At 46.6% G+C, this 16,551-nt stretch overlaps 3 protein-coding genes across 3 annotated transcripts; 1 reads left to right on the top strand and 2 right to left on the bottom strand.

Moving 5' to 3' along the window:
• Nucleotides 1-212: 212 nt before the first annotated feature.
• On the bottom strand, nt 213-2,099 carry SPRYD4 (SPRY domain containing 4). The gene is made up of 2 exons (XM_033117117.1): nt 1,527-2,099; nt 213-1,180 (listed from the first exon to the last, which is right to left on the bottom strand). The coding sequence occupies exons 1-2, from the start codon at nt 1,609-1,611 to the stop codon at nt 642-644; spliced, it is 624 nt and encodes a 207-aa protein (XP_032973008.1). The 5' UTR covers nt 1,612-2,099; the 3' UTR covers nt 213-641.
• A 5,964-nt stretch (nt 2,100-8,063) lies between these two features.
• On the bottom strand, nt 8,064-8,891 carry LOC117028715 (transcription factor BTF3-like). Its single transcript, XM_033117602.1, has one exon. It carries the CDS (start codon nt 8,801-8,803, stop codon nt 8,315-8,317), a length of 489 nt encoding a protein of 162 aa, XP_032973493.1. The 5' UTR covers nt 8,804-8,891; the 3' UTR covers nt 8,064-8,314.
• A 3,841-nt stretch (nt 8,892-12,732) lies between these two features.
• Nucleotides 12,733-15,943, top strand: MIP (major intrinsic protein of lens fiber). The gene is made up of 4 exons (XM_033118127.1): nt 12,733-13,119; nt 13,595-13,759; nt 14,081-14,161; nt 15,655-15,943. Exons 1-4 carry the CDS (start codon nt 12,760-12,762, stop codon nt 15,838-15,840), a joined length of 792 nt encoding a protein of 263 aa, XP_032974018.1. The 5' UTR covers nt 12,733-12,759; the 3' UTR covers nt 15,841-15,943.
• The last annotated feature ends 608 nt before the right edge of the window (nt 15,944-16,551 follow it).

Below are 16,551 nucleotides of genomic sequence, written 5' to 3'. Positions count from 1 at the left end.
CAATGATTATATGGGTTGACCAGGTGTCAGAGGTGTGCAGATTATGGTGGACGGACTCAGGGTGAGGATAGCTGCAGTTCTTGGGGCTGAGAGTCCTGGGGAAGGAGGGCTCTGGTCTCACTCTGACACAGTAAAGCACTTCCTAAGGGAGCCAGTGCCCAGATTCTATGTGCTGTAGAGAAAGGGCCAAGTCACTGACTGCACCACTCCTCCAGCCAGAGGTAGATTTACTCTGGAGAGATTCGATAGAGCCCCAAAGACACACAGAAGTTACAGTGATCAAAGGGAGGGAACGGTATCACAGTGATGAATAAATTCAAACAAAGCTGGAAGGTAAGACCCCGGGACTGAATAGTCTGAGAAAGGCCTGGGCACAGGGAGTCAAAGGGACTAAAGTAAACAAGTCAGGGAAAGTACATTCATGGTAGCCTAGAAAAATTGGCAGTAGTTTGGGGGAAGGGAGAGGGAGGCTGTATGTCTAGCTTTCACAGGGTAGGGGAGAGGAAGATGACTAAGATATTGCACAGAGGACCCGACACTGAATTGTGGGAGCTAGAGATTGAGGCAAAGTTAAAACATTTCATACATTTTGAGCAGGAGGCTGGCCAAGTGTGTGATTAGGGACTCCAGTGATGGACATACTAGAGGCCCTCAGGCACCTCAAGCCCTGAGTGGGTCAGCAGTTCTCCATCCCAAAGGGCAAAGGCAGGCACCACTGGACCCCGGAAATCTGTCTGTAGCGTGTGGACCACAGCGATCCGGCTCACATCCACCAGGCTCAACTTCTGCGCCTCATACTCCAGCAGCAGCCCCACCTTCTCTGGATGCCCGATGCCCTCAATAGGGGCTTTTTCGTTGGCCAACATGGTGTGCCACTTGCGCTGGGCATAGGCGAATACCCAGGAACGATCGTCAACACCGATGCAGCTATCCCGAGAGATGTCCACATCTGCCACTCCTATCCGGAATTGCTGGGAGCGCTTCACTGTCACCTCCCAGTAGTGCCTGCCACTGGTGACCACTGTGTCTGCCAGCACCACTGCCCACTCCCGGAAGCGCTCCACATTCGGGGCCAATATGGTGGGCTCCAATCCCACCATGCCATATTTGACACCTGTGTCACCTTTGAAGAGTGCCAGGCTGCTGTGGGCGGTTTTTTCTTCCAGTTTGAAACTGACGCCTGCAGGCAGAGCAAAGAGACTAGATGATGACAGGGGCTAGAACCCTAGAACTAGTGACATATACACGTTCCGATCTGAAGCCCGCAGTCAAAGAGATCGCGAAGAAACAGGGAAGAGTAAGAGTGTCAAGCCGGCAGGGGAGTGGGGGCGCTTTAGTATGGGCAGCCCGAAGAGCCGAAAAGCTGGGCATGGAGAAGCCCTGGATTTTAAAGAAACCAGATACTGTCCCAGGTTTGGAATCCCAAGACCAAAGCAGATGGGGCAGGGGAAATGACCGGAGTGGGCTCCGGGAATAACAGACGGAAACCATTCTGGAGGTAAAAGAGTAGAAGGAGATAATCCTACCTCTGCGGGCTTCCGCGGCAGCAACCCCCAATCGTTTGGCCCCGCAGCGGCACAGACAAAGCGAACGTGCAAAAGGCAGCGCCATCTTGCGCCGCGGAAGAACAGGGCACGTCGTCCCCGGCCTGACACTCCACCGTCCGCCAGTCGGCTCTACTCGCACGTGGGGCGCGAGACGGTCGCGCAGTGTGATGACGTAAGGGAGCCAGTGCCCAGCAGGGAGCCGCCATTTTAGTGACCTCTGTTCTAGTTGTACCCGCGGCTGGTACAGTTTGTTCAGTTTTTCGGCGGAGAGGAATGCTGCTCACATTTTAACTATATAGGACCGTTAGAGAGATGGTGTAGCAAGATGGTTAGAAGTGATTTTAGAATTAAAAAGTAATTGGATTCGAACCCGGCTTCGCTGTGTGGCTTTGGACAAATCACTTAACTTCTCTGAGCTTTAGTGTTTTCATTTGTAAAACAGAAAAATACATAGCCATCAGAGCATAGTAAAAATTAAATGAGAGAATAGCCTATAATACAGCTTGACAAATAGCAATCAGTGGGTAAGTGGTAGTGTTTTAATAAATATTAAATACGTAAACACTGTAAATGTTGGTTTTGTATTTTCAGTGCTGGGAATGGAGGATTTAACTCAATATTCGGTTTTCCCAGCTTAACCAAAAGTATCACTTTTGGTTCAGAGTGGACCAGGTATGAGATATTTGATTATGGAGGGCCTACATTTAACATTTTCGCTTGAGGCGATATCCCTGCTTTCTAAATTTTTCAATCTGTGTGCTTCTCAAGGCTCTGCTGGCAAGCCCGACATTGCATCTCCATGCTCCTGTCCCTCAAATAAAGGCGATTTTAGGTCCTTCAGAGTCTAAAAAAATTAACCCAATATTCTCCCCCAAACCCAGAGTTCCAACCACCATTCCTGTGGAGATGGATGGCGCTAGTTCAGGCCACTGTCATCCTTGACCTCAACTGGGGCTTTCTCTTTTTAATGGGGCAGTTTCTAAGCTGGTCTCCCAGCCTTCTATCTCTCTGCTTTAACCTAATGTCCACATTACAGTTAGAGTGATATTTCTAAATCACAAATCTGATCAAGCCACTCTGCTACTTAAATTTCTTCTTTCTTTTTTTTTTTCTTTAAGGAGGGCACAGCTCACAGTGCCCCATGCGGGGATCAAACCGGCAACCCTGGCACTATTAGCACCATGCTCTAACCAACTGAGACAACCAGCCACACCCCTACTTAAATTTCTTAATGTACCTACATCAGATTCTAAGGGATGGTCGTAAGGCTTGACTTATGACTGCTGCCTACCTTCTTTCTTTTTCTCACAAAACACAATCCGTCTCAAAGATCTACAGTCTAGTGGGGGGATACACATAGATGAAAATATTGGCAGCTGCAATAGGATGCACTAAGTGAAATAATGGAAGTGATCACAGGATGCTCAGTAAGCAAAGGAGAAGCCTCTGATTTAGTAATATATGAGGAGACATTTAGTAGTTAGGAAGAGAATTCCCAGAAGCCATAACTATGGCTTGAAAAGCAAAAGTGGTTAAGGAACCCCAGCTTGCCCAAGATCTCAGCTAAAGTCTTCTCCCTCGATATACATACATTCTCTTGAGTATCTTGTCTACGCTGGAGTGTCCTATCATCTATTGAAGAAGGACTTTCAAAATTTCTACCCCATACTTCCTTCTTTCTTGAGTTCCAGATCTGTGTGTCCAACAGCCTGTTGGGTATTTCTACCTGGATGTCCCCCAGTCATCTCAAATTTAACGTGTCTAAAGCTAACTGTCTTCCTACACAAACTTCCTCTTCCTAGATTCCCTGCCTTGGTGAACTACAACCCATTACCAGCTAGTTGCCCAGGCCAGAAATCTGGAAATCCTTGATTTCTTTGTCTCCCTCATCTCACATATCTGATTGTGAATCCCTATCGTATTATTTCTACCGTGGAGTACTGTATTGGCCTTCTAAGTGATCTCCTCCCTAGTGTTGCCAAGGGAACATTTAAAGAGGCAGTAACTACCTGTCTCATCCATTAGATTGTGAATTCTTGAGTACAGAGTAAATGTTCATTGTTTTTTTTTTGTTTGTTTGTTTTTAAATTTTGCAAGATACTTTTATGTTCTATGACAAGTTACCACATCATTTTTTTTAAGGAATTTGTTTCCACCTCACTTTTTTTTTTTTAAAAGGGGAACAGGGCTTTATTGGGGAACAGTGTGTACTTCCAGGACTTTTTTCCAAGTCAAGTTGTCCTTTCAGTCTTAGTTTGTGGAGGGCGCAGCTCAGCTCCAGGTCCAGTTGCCATTGCTAGTTGCAAGGGGCGGGAGTTGAACTGGCAACCTTGTGGTTGAGAGAGCTCTCCAACCAACTGAGCCATCCGGGAGCTCAGCGGCAGCTCAGCTCAAGCTGCCCTGTTCAATCTTAGCTACAGGGTACGCTGCCCACCATTCCTTGTGGGACTCCAGGAATTGAACTGTCAACCTTGTGGTTGAGAGCCCACTGGGCCATGTGGGAATCCAACCGGCAGCCTTGGGAGTTAGGAGCATGGAGCTCTAACCGCATGAGCCACCGGGCCGGCCCTTTTCATTGTTTTTGAATGAAGAAATGAATGAGTATAAAGAGTTTTGTGCTTACTTTCTTGGCGTGCCGTGGCTCATTCCTTCCACCAGGGGTCAGCCTGACCCAGCCTTTTTATGGGGCTTAATACGGGAGAAGAGAGATTTCTATTCCTTTTAAGCCTTAGGAGCGAAGGGATGAAAGAGAGATTTCCTTCAGAAAAGTCCTGCCCCGTCAGTACTTTGCATTTTGTAATGAGAGGAAAGTTCCAGGATTGTGTTTCTGTAGTATTTCTCCTTTAGTTCCATCCTGGTTGTGAGAGGTGAAGCAAATAGTTTCTTGCCTGTCATCTCTTGCATTATTTCACTTTTACAGACTGACTATCCATCCATCTGATAAATTCATCATTCAGATGATTTACCTGCCTCGTTGCTAATGAACAAGTAATTAAATTCTTAATATTTCCATGCATAATAATAGGAAGTGATAGAGAATTTTACTTGACAGACAAAGAGGGGAAAGACATTCAAGGTATAGGGGACAGTTTAGGCTAAAGCACTGGATTATGAAACGGAGTGGGGTGCTTGAAGAACCACAAGAAGCACGATATTGCCAGAGTCTCATGCTGGGGAGATAAGGATAGCCGATGGAAATGTTGAAGCTGGATTATGAGGAGTTGTGTATGCCATGATAAGAATTCAGGCATTCAGGAGCTGTTGGAGGGATCACACGGAAATGACAAATTATGGTATTTTTATGAAGACAAAGCTGGCAACAGCATGGAGAATGAATTGAAAGGGATGAGACTAGAAACAGGGTCAAACAGTATCCAAGGCCGCTAGAGTTCTCAGATGAGACATGGTGTGGGCTCATCTATCTAACAGGTAGAATTGGTGGAGCTTTAGTGACTGGTTAGATGGGAGTGAGGATGGGGGAAGAAAAACTGATTCATAGGTTTCTGACTTAGGGGATACAGAAGGAAAAGCGTGTTTGGATGGGGGAAGATAATTATATAGTTCAGTCTGGGGCAGATTGAATTTGAGGTGTCTATTGGACACCCAGGTGAAAATGTTCTGTAGATAAATGGATATAAATTTCAAGGGAGAGGTGGACATAGGTGAAGTCATTCAAGAAGAGAGTGTAAACTAGAGTTAGTGGGAGTAAACTGGAACTACAATCCTAGGGAATACCAGTACCTTAGATAACACATATAAAGTGCTTAGGATAGGACCCGACCCACAGTGGGCATTGGTCTGCCTGGCTTGGGGTTGTATCTGACTCCATAGGAAAGGAAGGGGAGAAGGAGGCAAGAACAGGATGGGCCAGTCTATTTTTACTCTGTTCCTTGGATTCCCCCATTTCTAACATTGTGCGGGCCCTGGCCTGATCCAAGTGCTAATTGGAGCCTTTAGCTATGGATGCAAGAAGGATGATGCACTCAGAGGTTGGTGATTGTTCTGGACTTTGCCAGGACTCAGCAGTCAGCAAAGCATAACCAGAGAGAGAGAAGGGGGGCCCTCAGGAGCTAGCCAAATGGGCTGCTAGGCTGGCTTGTGCTATGCTGGGGGCTTTGTCCTACTGAAACTGTCTACACAATGGAACTGGGTTACATGCTGACCTGGCTTTCTGAGTCTGGGGCTGGGATAGAGATTTCACGTGGTAGAAGCAGAGATGGACGGTCACTCAGCCCCTCCGGACCATACCTCTACTCAACCATATTGTAATTGCTTGAGAGGATGTTCAATACTTGATAATCATAAATTATGTTTATATCTGATTAATTCATGAATCAGTTCATTTATATTTTGATTTAGGGCAGCTAAGTTAAAATGTATATATTGGTTGGGCATGTCTTATTTGATCTTCATACAATCCTGTAAAATTGGCAAGGTAGATATTTTTATAGAACTCAAACCTCCTGGGTTATTCCTTAAGTCCTGATGACTTGGGCTAGCTAGGAAATTGCTTTAGAAAGGTGAGGAGTCAGTCCTGGACAACCTCAGAGGTGGTTATAGTAATCACATGGGGGCCCACTGTGGAGAAATGAAGCAAGACAAATCTCTCTGCCTGAAGATTTCCCTGAGCTTTATAGACTCACTTGCTCCCTAGTAGTACGGATCATGCTCCCTACGGCACCTCTCTGGGACTAAGAAATGGGCCCTTCTTTATTGAAGGGGGCAGTCAACTTAGGATCCCTCTCCCAAGGAATATAAACGAAAGGCTGATCATTAGTGGTTAAGAGATACCTCAGTCAGGGTAGAGATCGATGAGGTTCCAGGATGATTATTACGATAAGCCATGAGACTTAAGTTAACTTGTTTATTATTTTACAAAGTCATTTTCTCCATTTTCATAGTTCCTACTGGAAAAAAACTTTAAAAATGTTGATATGCTTGCTTAAGGCCAGAAGAGAGAAAAGTGGAGAATTTAGAGAGAAACATTTTTTGCAACCCCTGAAAAGAACCCCAAATACAAGAATGGAGTAGAATAATAACAACAACAAAAAAAAAGGGACAAGCTAACCAGAAGGGGAGACCAAGATGAATTGGGGTATGTTCTGGATGATCCCAGGAATACTGACCCCAAGAATCCCCTGACAATTCCTCAAAGGCACTTTCCTTTGTAGATTCCAATGGCCCAGTTGCCAGTTCAGCATTGGTACCTTCTCACTGGTTTACTCTGTTTCTGATGAGGGATGAGGATGTCCTTATCTTGTCTTCCCTGGAATTCTTGTCTTTCAGACCCTCCCTTGAGCTTTCCTCTTTACCTCCCTGGCTCCTGAAACCCAAGTTCATAAAGATGATTAGGGAGTGGAAGGATGAACCCTACCTTCACTGTGAGTGCCTCTGATTCACCAAAGCCAGGGAAAGCTCCTGCCCCTCACTCAGTGAATCTGAGCTAAAAAGGAAGTAAGGCTAAAGAGGAAGTAAAAGGCTAAAGAGGAAGTAAGAGTTTGATAGGAGAGAGAAGGGCCAAGACTGGGGAGAGTGGATGCGTAGATGTGGGAATGGTGAGAGTACAAATGTGCTGCCTTGGGGATGGCACTGACGGGGTATAAAGGTGGCAGGCTGGGAGATGAGGTACGTCTCTACTGGCAGAAGGAAGGAGACAGAGTGTTTGTTCCCTGATCACAGGAGTGGAGCGCTCATCTGTCTGGCTGCCTCTTCCTCCTGGGAAGGCACCTCATCTCCCAACTCCACTCACCTAGACCTCGAAAAACAGCCTCCAGATTGGAGCAGGACACCCAAGAGACTCTGGACCAGGCTGACAAAATGGTGATCTGGGGGATGAGATTCCTGCGAAGAGGAGAAACCACCATCTTTTCCCATAGACTCTTACCTTTCTTCCGTTGAACCGAGACCTTTCCTCTTCTCCCCTGTGTAATCCCGGCCCAGCCAAATGGGGGCTTACTCTGTGACCACTCCCTTATTCTGTCCTTTAGTCCTTCCTTCCTCTCATATCAGGTGCTTGTAGAATGAAGAGGCAGAGGCCTGGTTGGGAAAGTTCATCACGAGGGAAGGGAACAGAGAAGGGATAAGGAGGAGAGAGGTAGGAGACCAGTGAGGAGAAGAGTGGAGCAGACACTGCCAGCCCAGACAGACAACCTGATTTTGCCTTCCCTTCCCCTTTCCCCGAGGACCTGCAGAGATGGTGGTTTTGGAGAGAGGTGCTGGCTGAAGGCCTGGGTACATTGATCTTTGTAGGAAGTGTCCTTGGGGCCTCATGCCCAGTGCTAGCTCCATGCCAAGCATAGTCCTTCACCTCTTATCTGGAGAGCTGGTGGTGGTGAGGCTGGCACAGGTTTTTGATGAAGTCAGTGGGACCCAGACAAATCCAGCCCTGACTCTAGCACTGTTCTGTGCCCACTGGCTTGAACCTTTCCAAAGGGGGGTCCTATGTCTTGGCCCAGAGCACAGCAGCCATCCGGCCTCAGTCCTTTTCTTTTCTTTCTTTTTTTTTTTTTTTTACTAGGCAAAGAACTTTATTAACCTTTGCTTCAAACTTTATTCCCAAGCTTCTTCACCTTAATTAGCTGCAAAGAATGATTTGTGTATACGCAAAAACTGAAAAGAGCTGCAGTGTCCAAGGGGCTTGGGCTTAAAAATATTAGAGACTGAGATTTTATCAGATCCATGAACAAAATTTTAAAAGCAGTCATAATATAAAATAGCAGCTCCCAGTAACTTCTTCAAGTTTTATCTTCTTCAGAAGTTGACTCAATTCAGTTTGCTTCATTCTTGGAAGCCTCATCAAAATTCTCCACAAGATCTGGAACTTCATCATCGTCATCCTCTCCAGTAGCAAGTGGTGCTTTTCCATCCACAGATTGTTTGGGCAGAGCTTCAGCCAGTCTCCTTAAACTAGTCAGACTGTCTGCACCGAACTGGTTTAAGATGCTGGGTAGCATTTCTGTCAGCTGCTTGGTCTCAGCGTCGCCTGTGATGGTGAAAGTATTCGCTGCCAAAGAGGCTTGAACTTTAGGGTTGTTAAAGTGGATCACTGTTCCTTGGTTTGTGAACATATTCACCTCTTCAATACCGGAGATATTGTTTACCCCTAACTTCTTTAAGGAGAACTGAAGTTTTTTATCATCTGCTGTAGCTGTTCTGTGAACCACCTTCTTCTTTCTGCGAGCAGTTCCTTTCCCACCAATGCGCACTTGTGCCTGCAGTTTGGCGAGTTTCTCCTGGTTCATGATAGTTTCTTTCATCTTGTTGGAGAGGACACGGGGCCGCGCGGGGGACTAGGGTTGGCGCTCAGGGGGTCTTGGGCAGACCAGCTGAGAATAAACGCACACACACGCGCGGCCCTCAGTCCTTTTCTACCTGGCACTACCCCAGACGGCTGCAGCCTAGCTGGTCAACCAGGTTAGCAGCAGCTCCCCTCCCTGAGTAGGTGACACTAGGTAGGTAATGAGGGTGGATGGCTGATACGACTTTAAGGAAGGAACAACAGAGCAGGCACCTCTGCTCTATGCATCCTCTCATTAAGCCACCTTCAATGTGTTGCAAGTAGACCAATCAGTTAGGCTCAACCACTCAGGAAATTGGGTGACTTGGTGCAGATCCTTTCCTCAAAGCATCTTTGGTGGCTAGATTGTGGGACCTGGAGGCAGGGAGAGGGAGGTAGGTATATGTTCTCCCACCCCTTCTCCTAGCATCTCCGGTCTCCTCTAGGTGAGCAAAAGGAGTCACCTAAGCCAGGCATGGAGTTTTTCTCCGCTCTCCAGCTGGTACTATACTCACCACGTTTACTGTGGTTCACCAGCAGCGACGGGAGGCCGGGAGGCCAGGCAGCCTGGTGGTGGGTCTTTCAGTGACTTCTGGAGCACTGGCATTGGTAAGAACCCCATGTATACCAAGCAGGGGGTTTGGGGAAGGCTGGGTTCTACTCCTCAAGAGAAACACATTGTTTTGTGGGTGTTTTCTTTAAAAAGTATAGGCTAATAGAAAACATTAAGTATGCTAAGTACATATAAATAAATGCAAAAACTCTAGTGAGTTTTTGAGAGCTCTTTCTTCCCCCCTTCTTCCGCCTGCCCCCCAACTCCGGTTCAAGCCGTTGTTTCTCAGTCTAGTTGGCAGCTCATGGCATTGGGAATCAAACTGGCAACCTTGGTGTTAGGAGCAGGGCACTCCAACCACCTGAGCCACCGGGCTGGCCCTAGAGAGCTCATTCCTAGTTTGAAAGTTTGTCATTCCCCTAAGTAGAGAGGCTGGTGTGAAAGGAAGTGGGCTGGGGTTCAGTTCTCCAAGGGGTCTTTTCAAAGTTAATAAGTAAGAAAGGGGAGAGGTTGGTAGCTTCAAATAAGGAAATCTAACCCTTTTATTTGGTGTCTACAAGAGCACCAAATTATCTGCTGTTGGCCCTCTGTCCCTTATTATAAGAGGCAGTAGGGTTGGTGGTTAGGGATAATCCCTTCCTGTGAAAAAACCCTCATCGAATGGCTGTATATTAAGTGCTTTATTCTGTGCCAGGCACTCTACAAGGACTTTACCTACATTATCTTATTTAATCCTGAGGAAACAGACTTAGACAACTTACATTAATTTATTCAACAAATATTTATTTACTGCCTACTGAGGGTCAAGCATGGGGTTTGCCGTGGTGAACAAATCAGACATATTCCTGCCTTCCTGGAGTTTATATCTAGTTATCTAGGAGGATAACTTCCCCACCTAGAAAGTGGTAAAGCCAGGACTTCTGTTGCTGCTGTTCTTTATAGCTCTCGAATGCACAGGACAGTACTTTGTTCATGACATTCCCCTCTTGTTTGCCTGTGTGTGTATCCTCTTACTTGGATTTTTTTAGATAGTAATGATTAACCATCCACCCAAGAGAAAAACTAGAACCTTAACAGTCCTTTACAGAAATCTAAACATACGTACATAAATATCCCACTCCACCCCCTTGCCTCCCCTAACCTAAGGTAAACACCATCCTGAATCCCGTGTTCATCATTCTTTGTTTTCATTTGTTGTGTAATTTCATCTCATCTATAATATTCTGAAAAGCATATTTTCATTGTAGATTTTTTTTAACCTAATAAAAGGTTATCATGCCATGTATAGTCTTCCGGGATTTTTCCCCCTTGCTATTTTATTGCTAAGATTCATCCCTATGATTAAATGTCATTGTGGTGGTTCACTCATTTTGACAGCTGAATAATTTTCTATTGTGTGAACATACCATTGCTTTTATTCATCCATTCTCCCATCAATGGGCATTTGGGTTGCTTCAAGTTTTTGCTATTGTAAACAATGTTGCTCTAAACATCCCTGTACATGTCTCCTGGTGGAAGAATAGAGAACTTTCTCTTGGGTATATAAGTGAGGAGTGAAATTCCTTGGTCAGAAAGTATGTGTTTATCTTTATACTATGCTGTGTTCCAAAGTGATTATCCCAATATGTATTCCCACCAGCAGTCATTCATAACTAGTTTTATCCCTTTGTATCCTCATCCACATCCGAACCAAAGTATCTATTGCCAAAGCCTCTGCTCTTAACACCATGATGTACCCTCTCTCCTGTCCAGAGGTCCTTTTCTGGAAGCACCATGAACCCTGCACACTCCCTGGTGCAGTGGTGAGTGGGACCTATAAGCATCACTGGATGAGATGCAGCAAGGGTTATGGTGCCTAAGTCAGGAGATTGGTGGGGTTTCTAGAATGCAAGAGTTTCCAAGGACTTCTGATGGACTGTTCTACTTCCATGCAATTGGGAGCTATAGTCCCTTTGGGTGCCCTCTGACCTGTTCTCAGCAACTCTTCCTGCATGTGGATGAGTTAGATGGGCCCTCCACCTTCGCTGGAACTTCCTATCCATCCCCAAACTGGATATTGGAAGAGGAGAGAAGCATAGCCTCTGATCTGCGTGCTTCCTCTCTCCGCACAGGTGTATAGGATGGGACCGAAGCTGAGCACCAATATTGCAGGCCTAGCCTTCAAAGTTTTGTTCTCACCCTGTGTTTTACAGGAAAAGCTTGTGGCCTTTCTAACTTGCCCTGATATGGCGATAGTGCAGCCTACTAGTGTGTCACATCACCACATAGCCCATCACCACATAACCGCTACCTCTAAGTTCTAAGTCCCTCACCAAGCCTGAGCACAGCTGAACCTCTGTTCCCAAGCTTTCCTTCCCCATTGTGTCCTTTTCTCTCTCCTTGACCAGCCTGCTTCCCTAGACACCCCCACCCTGACCTTTCCCTAGGGATCAAGAGGACTTCAGTGTCCTGAGCACAGCCATATTAGGAGGCGTTAGACCCTCCCATTGCTTCATAGCCATAACTTAGTTTCCTTTCTTTCAGTACTTCCTGCTAGGACCTTGTGAGTCAGAGAAGATGAAGTACAAGCGGGTCCAGAGATTTAACTACTGACCCCTTTTCTCTCCCCAGCTCTCCAACCCCACCCCAGCCTGTCCATAGAAGATAGCTTCTTTCCCCCATCTGTCTCTGTGGATTAAAAGGCAAGGCTAAGAGTTTGGAAAGGGAGGTACTGGCATGGGTTGGGGGTAGGGAACCCAGGCTCAGAGAAAGCCAGACACAGCAGAACTATTCTTGTCCCAGAGCTGCAGGGTCCACAGATTCCAGCCCAACCCAGCCAATGGGAGAAGGCCCTCTAATCCCAGAGGACTAAAGAATTCTCTTCAGTTATCCAACATCCCTGCTGGACCCCACTCCTGACCCCCACCCCCACACTTACCCCTGGCAGGCTCAGAGGAGCCTGGAGGCTCCCAGGAGCACACTCTCATACTCCATGAAGTAAACTCAGCTTGATTGACCTTCCAAGCAGTGTTGTAGAATGTTCTTACATAGATGTCAAGCAGAACCATGAACTCCAACTTTGATGTGAAAAGAAAGGCAACGTTTTCAGGCCCCCTGTTCCTTGTCCCTTCCTTTCAGAGTCTCTCCAGCCCTGACACTACCGCCACCTTTACACTCATGGCTCTACTCGTTTCCCAGTTGAGGAGGTAGGGGGAAATCCTGCAGCTTTATCAGATGCATGAGAGTGGGCCCAGCCCTCTGCAGCTGTGAAGGGGTTAAGAGGCTGGGCCAGCCACCTCAGCCTGCCCCTCCCAGGGATTAAGTGCCCTCTATAAAAGGGACTGTCTACCCAGATCAGGCCAGGGGGGTTTCAGGGACCCAGGCATTGTGCCCAACCCCCTGCCATGTGGGAACTGCGGTCAGCCTCCTTCTGGAGGGCCATATTTGCTGAGTTCTTCGCCACCCTCTTCTATGTCTTCTTCGGACTGGGGGCCTCACTGCATTGGACCCCTGGCTCCCTGCATGTCCTGCAGGTGGCTCTGGCCTTTGGTCTGGCCCTGGCTACGCTAGTGCAGGCTGTGGGCCATATCAGTGGAGCCCATGTCAACCCTGCAGTCACGTTTGCCTTCCTGGTGGGCTCCCAGATGTCCCTGCTCCGTGCCTTCTGCTATATGGCAGCCCAACTCCTGGGAGCTGTGGCTGGGGCTGCCGTGCTGTATAGTGTTACCCCGCCTGCTGTCCGAGGAAACCTAGCACTTAACACGGTAATTGTTGGCTGAGTTGGGCTGAGGGGGGCCTGGTTCCCTGACTCCCTGCCTGGTACAGGTAGATCAATACCCCAGGGGTCTGGGACAGTGTGTGTGTGTGTGTGTGTGTGTGTGTGTTTCAGGGTGAGGAGGATCAACAGGTTGTTTGGAGGGATGGGGAAGGCCTCCAAACCACCGGACTGAGAATCAGGAAAACTGAGTTCCAGTCCCAGCTTTCCTTCCAACTCCTTGCAGGTTTTAGGAAACTTATTTTACCTTACGGGGCCTCAGTTTCCGCATCCGCATAAGTGGGTACAATTATTTCCACCATGAAGGAATACTATTAGGAGAAATTAAGAAATAAATACAGTTACTATGAAGGGGGTTGTATTATTCTTCCTCTCCAGGGAATTGATGCTATAAAGGCGGGATCCTGCCTGGGAAGACTTGAGGTTTCCTAATGAGCTGCCTCCCTTCTTCTTCCTTTGCCCAGTTGTACCCTGGGGTGACTGTGAGCCAGGCCACCACAGTGGAGACCTTCCTGACACTCCAGTTCGTGCTCTGCATCTTTGCCACATACGACGAGAGGCGGAATGGCCGCCTGGGCTCCGTGGCCCTGGCCGTTGGCTTCTCCCTCACCCTGGGGCACCTCTTTGGGGTAAGCAGGAGAGAGGAGCAACTTCTCATTTAAGGATTCCAGGGCCCCCAAACCTTTCCTGACTTTCAAGGGCTATTCTCGCCCACCTGACTGTCAAACATGAACATTACCCACCTCCCTCTGTATCAGTGGGCTTTGCCTGTGGATCCGTAGTCTGTCCCCAATGGGGCATCACTGCCTTCCTTCCATTGTGGGACCCCCATACGGTGTCCTTTCCTACTTGCTGCTGGCTGGAGGCAAGGTGCCAGCCCTAAGGGGCATGTGGGTTGTGGGGAGACAAGCTGGGGTAGAGTGTCTCAGTTACAACTGTGTCTTTTGCAGATGTATTATACTGGTGCAGGCATGAACCCTGCCCGCTCCTTTGCTCCTGCCATTCTCACCAGAAACTTCACCAACCACTGGGTAAGTTAAGGGAGAGGGGCAAGATCCTGAAGTCTTCCTGGATGGGTGTGGATGCAGGTTCCAGGTTTGGTTCCTGCTTTTCATCTGGATGTGTTGACTGCTCTACCAGCACTCACTTAAGTGGGCTGTCACAGAGTTTGGCCTGCTTGTGTGAGCAGGATTAATTATTTTGCTATAAAGAGAAGCTTTAGCTCATATTGTTCCTTTGCTGGTTAGTCAGGGAATTTTACTAAATATCCTCTGGATTCCAAAACTAGCACTGTAAGGACAGACAAGTGAACAGGAAGACAAAAATTTCTACTCTCAGAGGTCAGGATGTGTATGAGCACAAAGGGCCTGGGTCTTATCCCAGTTCTAGCACTTGACTAGCCTCGTGTGTGACCATGGCAAAGAACTCAATCATGCTGAGCCTCGGGTTCCTTACTATAAAATGAGGTGTTATGAGAAATGTCAAAGTTGTATGTGTGAAATATTTAGCACAGAATTGGGTGTGGAATAAGTCCTCAATAAAAATTGGCTGTGTTGGGGTGGCTGGTTAGCTCAATTAGTTAGAGCATGGTACCGATAACACCAAGGTTGCCGGTTCAATCCCCACATAGGCCACTGTGAGCGGCGCCCTCCTTAAAAACCAAAAACAATAATAAATTGGCTGTGTTGTTTGGCCATATGTCAGACAAGCATATAAATAATTCAAAACCATTTTCAGAGCTGTATACACACTTTCATGGCCGCATTATTCACAGTAGCCAAAAGGTGGAAGGAACCCAAGTGTTCCTCACAGAGGAATGAATAAACAAAATTAAGTATATACATACAATGAAATAATGTTCAGCTTTAAAAAGAAGGAAATTCTGATGTGCTGCAACATGGATGAACCTTGAGGACATTATGCTTAATAAAATAAGCCAGTCACAAAAAGACAAATACTGTATAATTCCACTCAGATGCAGTATCTAGAGTAGTCAAATTCATTGAAATAAAGCAAAATGGTAATTGACAGGGGCTTGGGAGAGAGGAAAATTGGGAGTTGTTGTTTAATGGGTATGGAATTTCAGTTTTGGAAGATGAAAAAGTCCTGGAAATTTGTTGCACAACAATGCGAATACTGGTATATTTGACACTATTAAACTGCACAGTTAGAAATGGTTAAGATGGTAAATTTTATGTTATATGTACTTTATCACAACGAATACATTTTTTTCAAAGCAATATATAAACTAGTGCAAACTGATAACAACAAATAGAATATAGTTAAGAAGGCGTGGGATAAAGGAATAATTTGATGAGTCAGAAAAGAAATAATGAATTTTGAGGTCCAGGCACTGGAAAATGCTAGCGGTTTAAAATAAACAAACACTGATTTCTGCTTAAATAGTGCCCAATTGTATGTGCCAAGTGCAGGATGTCTGTTTTCTACCGATGGAGTGTGGAAGAGATCTGTCTTGCTCTCGGTCCCTTTTACAAGCCTGATTATTCCTTTCCTCTTTCTACAGGTGTATTGGGTGGGCCCAATCCTGGGAGGGGGCCTGGGCAGTCTCCTCTACGACTTTCTCCTCTTCCCCCGACTCAAGAGTGTGTCTGAAAGACTGTCTATTCTCAAGGGTACCAGGCCCAGTGACTCCAAAGGACAAACAGAAGGCACAGGAGAGCCTGTTGAACTGAAGACCCAGGCCCTGTAAAAGCTTCAGTTGGATAGAGGGAGTAGGAAGCTTCTGGGTTTTGTGGAGGGGCTAAGCCAGTCACTGGATGAAGAAAGAGACTGTGGGGAGGGGCATGTATTTCTTTATTTTTTAATTTATATGTGTGTGGGGTTTTTTGTGTTCGGTGTTTTTTTTGTGTGTTTGTTTTTTTACCTTTTGCCTTTTGCCGTGTGAAATCTTTCAAGTTGCATTCATGAGCTGGTTGGTGCAAATTTCTCTTCCTCCTTATCCCTCCTCTCTTCACTGCTATGTGTATATGATTGTGCGTATGAGTGTGAGTAAATGTGACTGTGTCTGAGTTTTGGGGCATGGCAGGAGAGGTGGGGAAGAGAAAAGAGGTATCATCCTATATCTTTCTCTCCCAACCCAATGTGGTGAGTACTGGGTACCAAGACCTTAAGTTTCTGCCTTTACCTTCATGCCAGTCCAGTGTATGGTTCTAGGTTTCTGAGTGGGCAGGGAAGCAGGGAGTATTCACAGGAGGCAGATGGAGACAACTGGATGAGACAAAGCATTCCAAGGGTTGGGGGCAGGGAGAAAGGAAATACAGTTCTTAGCCCCGGTTCAGGATGCAATTGTACCAAAAAGTTTGGGGAATGGGAGAGTGTAGCCCACTTATCTCAGGATGCTTGCCCCAGGGACTTGGGTGGGGAAGTAACTCTCAGAAAAGTGAGCACTGGGGTTTGAACT

This window comes from Rhinolophus ferrumequinum, chromosome 10 (genome assembly GCF_004115265.2).
Source record: "Rhinolophus ferrumequinum isolate MPI-CBG mRhiFer1 chromosome 10, mRhiFer1_v1.p, whole genome shotgun sequence".
Classification (NCBI taxonomy): domain Eukaryota; kingdom Metazoa; phylum Chordata; class Mammalia; order Chiroptera; family Rhinolophidae; genus Rhinolophus; species Rhinolophus ferrumequinum.
The sequence above is the reverse complement of the archived record's forward strand: the minus strand, read 5'-3'. Positions and strand labels throughout refer to the sequence as shown.

What these genes read in the sequence shown, in the direction of transcription:
- SPRYD4 (XM_033117117.1), bottom strand. Translation starts at nt 1,611, where the DNA reads ATGGCGCTGCCTTTTGCACGTTCGCTTTGTCTGTGCCGCTGCGGGGCC. An exon ending in TGCCGCGGAAGCCCGCAGAG is followed by an intron (nt 1,181 to 1,526) that starts GTAGGATTATCT and finishes CTCTGCCTGCAG; the next exon opens with GCGTCAGTTTCAAACTGGAA.
- LOC117028715 (XM_033117602.1), bottom strand. Translation starts at nt 8,803, where the DNA reads ATGAAAGAAACTATCATGAACCAGGAGAAACTCGCCAAACTGCAGGCA.
- MIP (XM_033118127.1), top strand. Translation starts at nt 12,760, where the DNA reads ATGTGGGAACTGCGGTCAGCCTCCTTCTGGAGGGCCATATTTGCTGAG. An exon ending in CCCTGGGGCACCTCTTTGGG is followed by an intron (nt 13,760 to 14,080) that starts GTAAGCAGGAGA and finishes TGTCTTTTGCAG; the next exon opens with ATGTATTATACTGGTGCAGG. An exon ending in GAAACTTCACCAACCACTGG is followed by an intron (nt 14,162 to 15,654) that starts GTAAGTTAAGGG and finishes CTCTTTCTACAG; the next exon opens with GTGTATTGGGTGGGCCCAAT.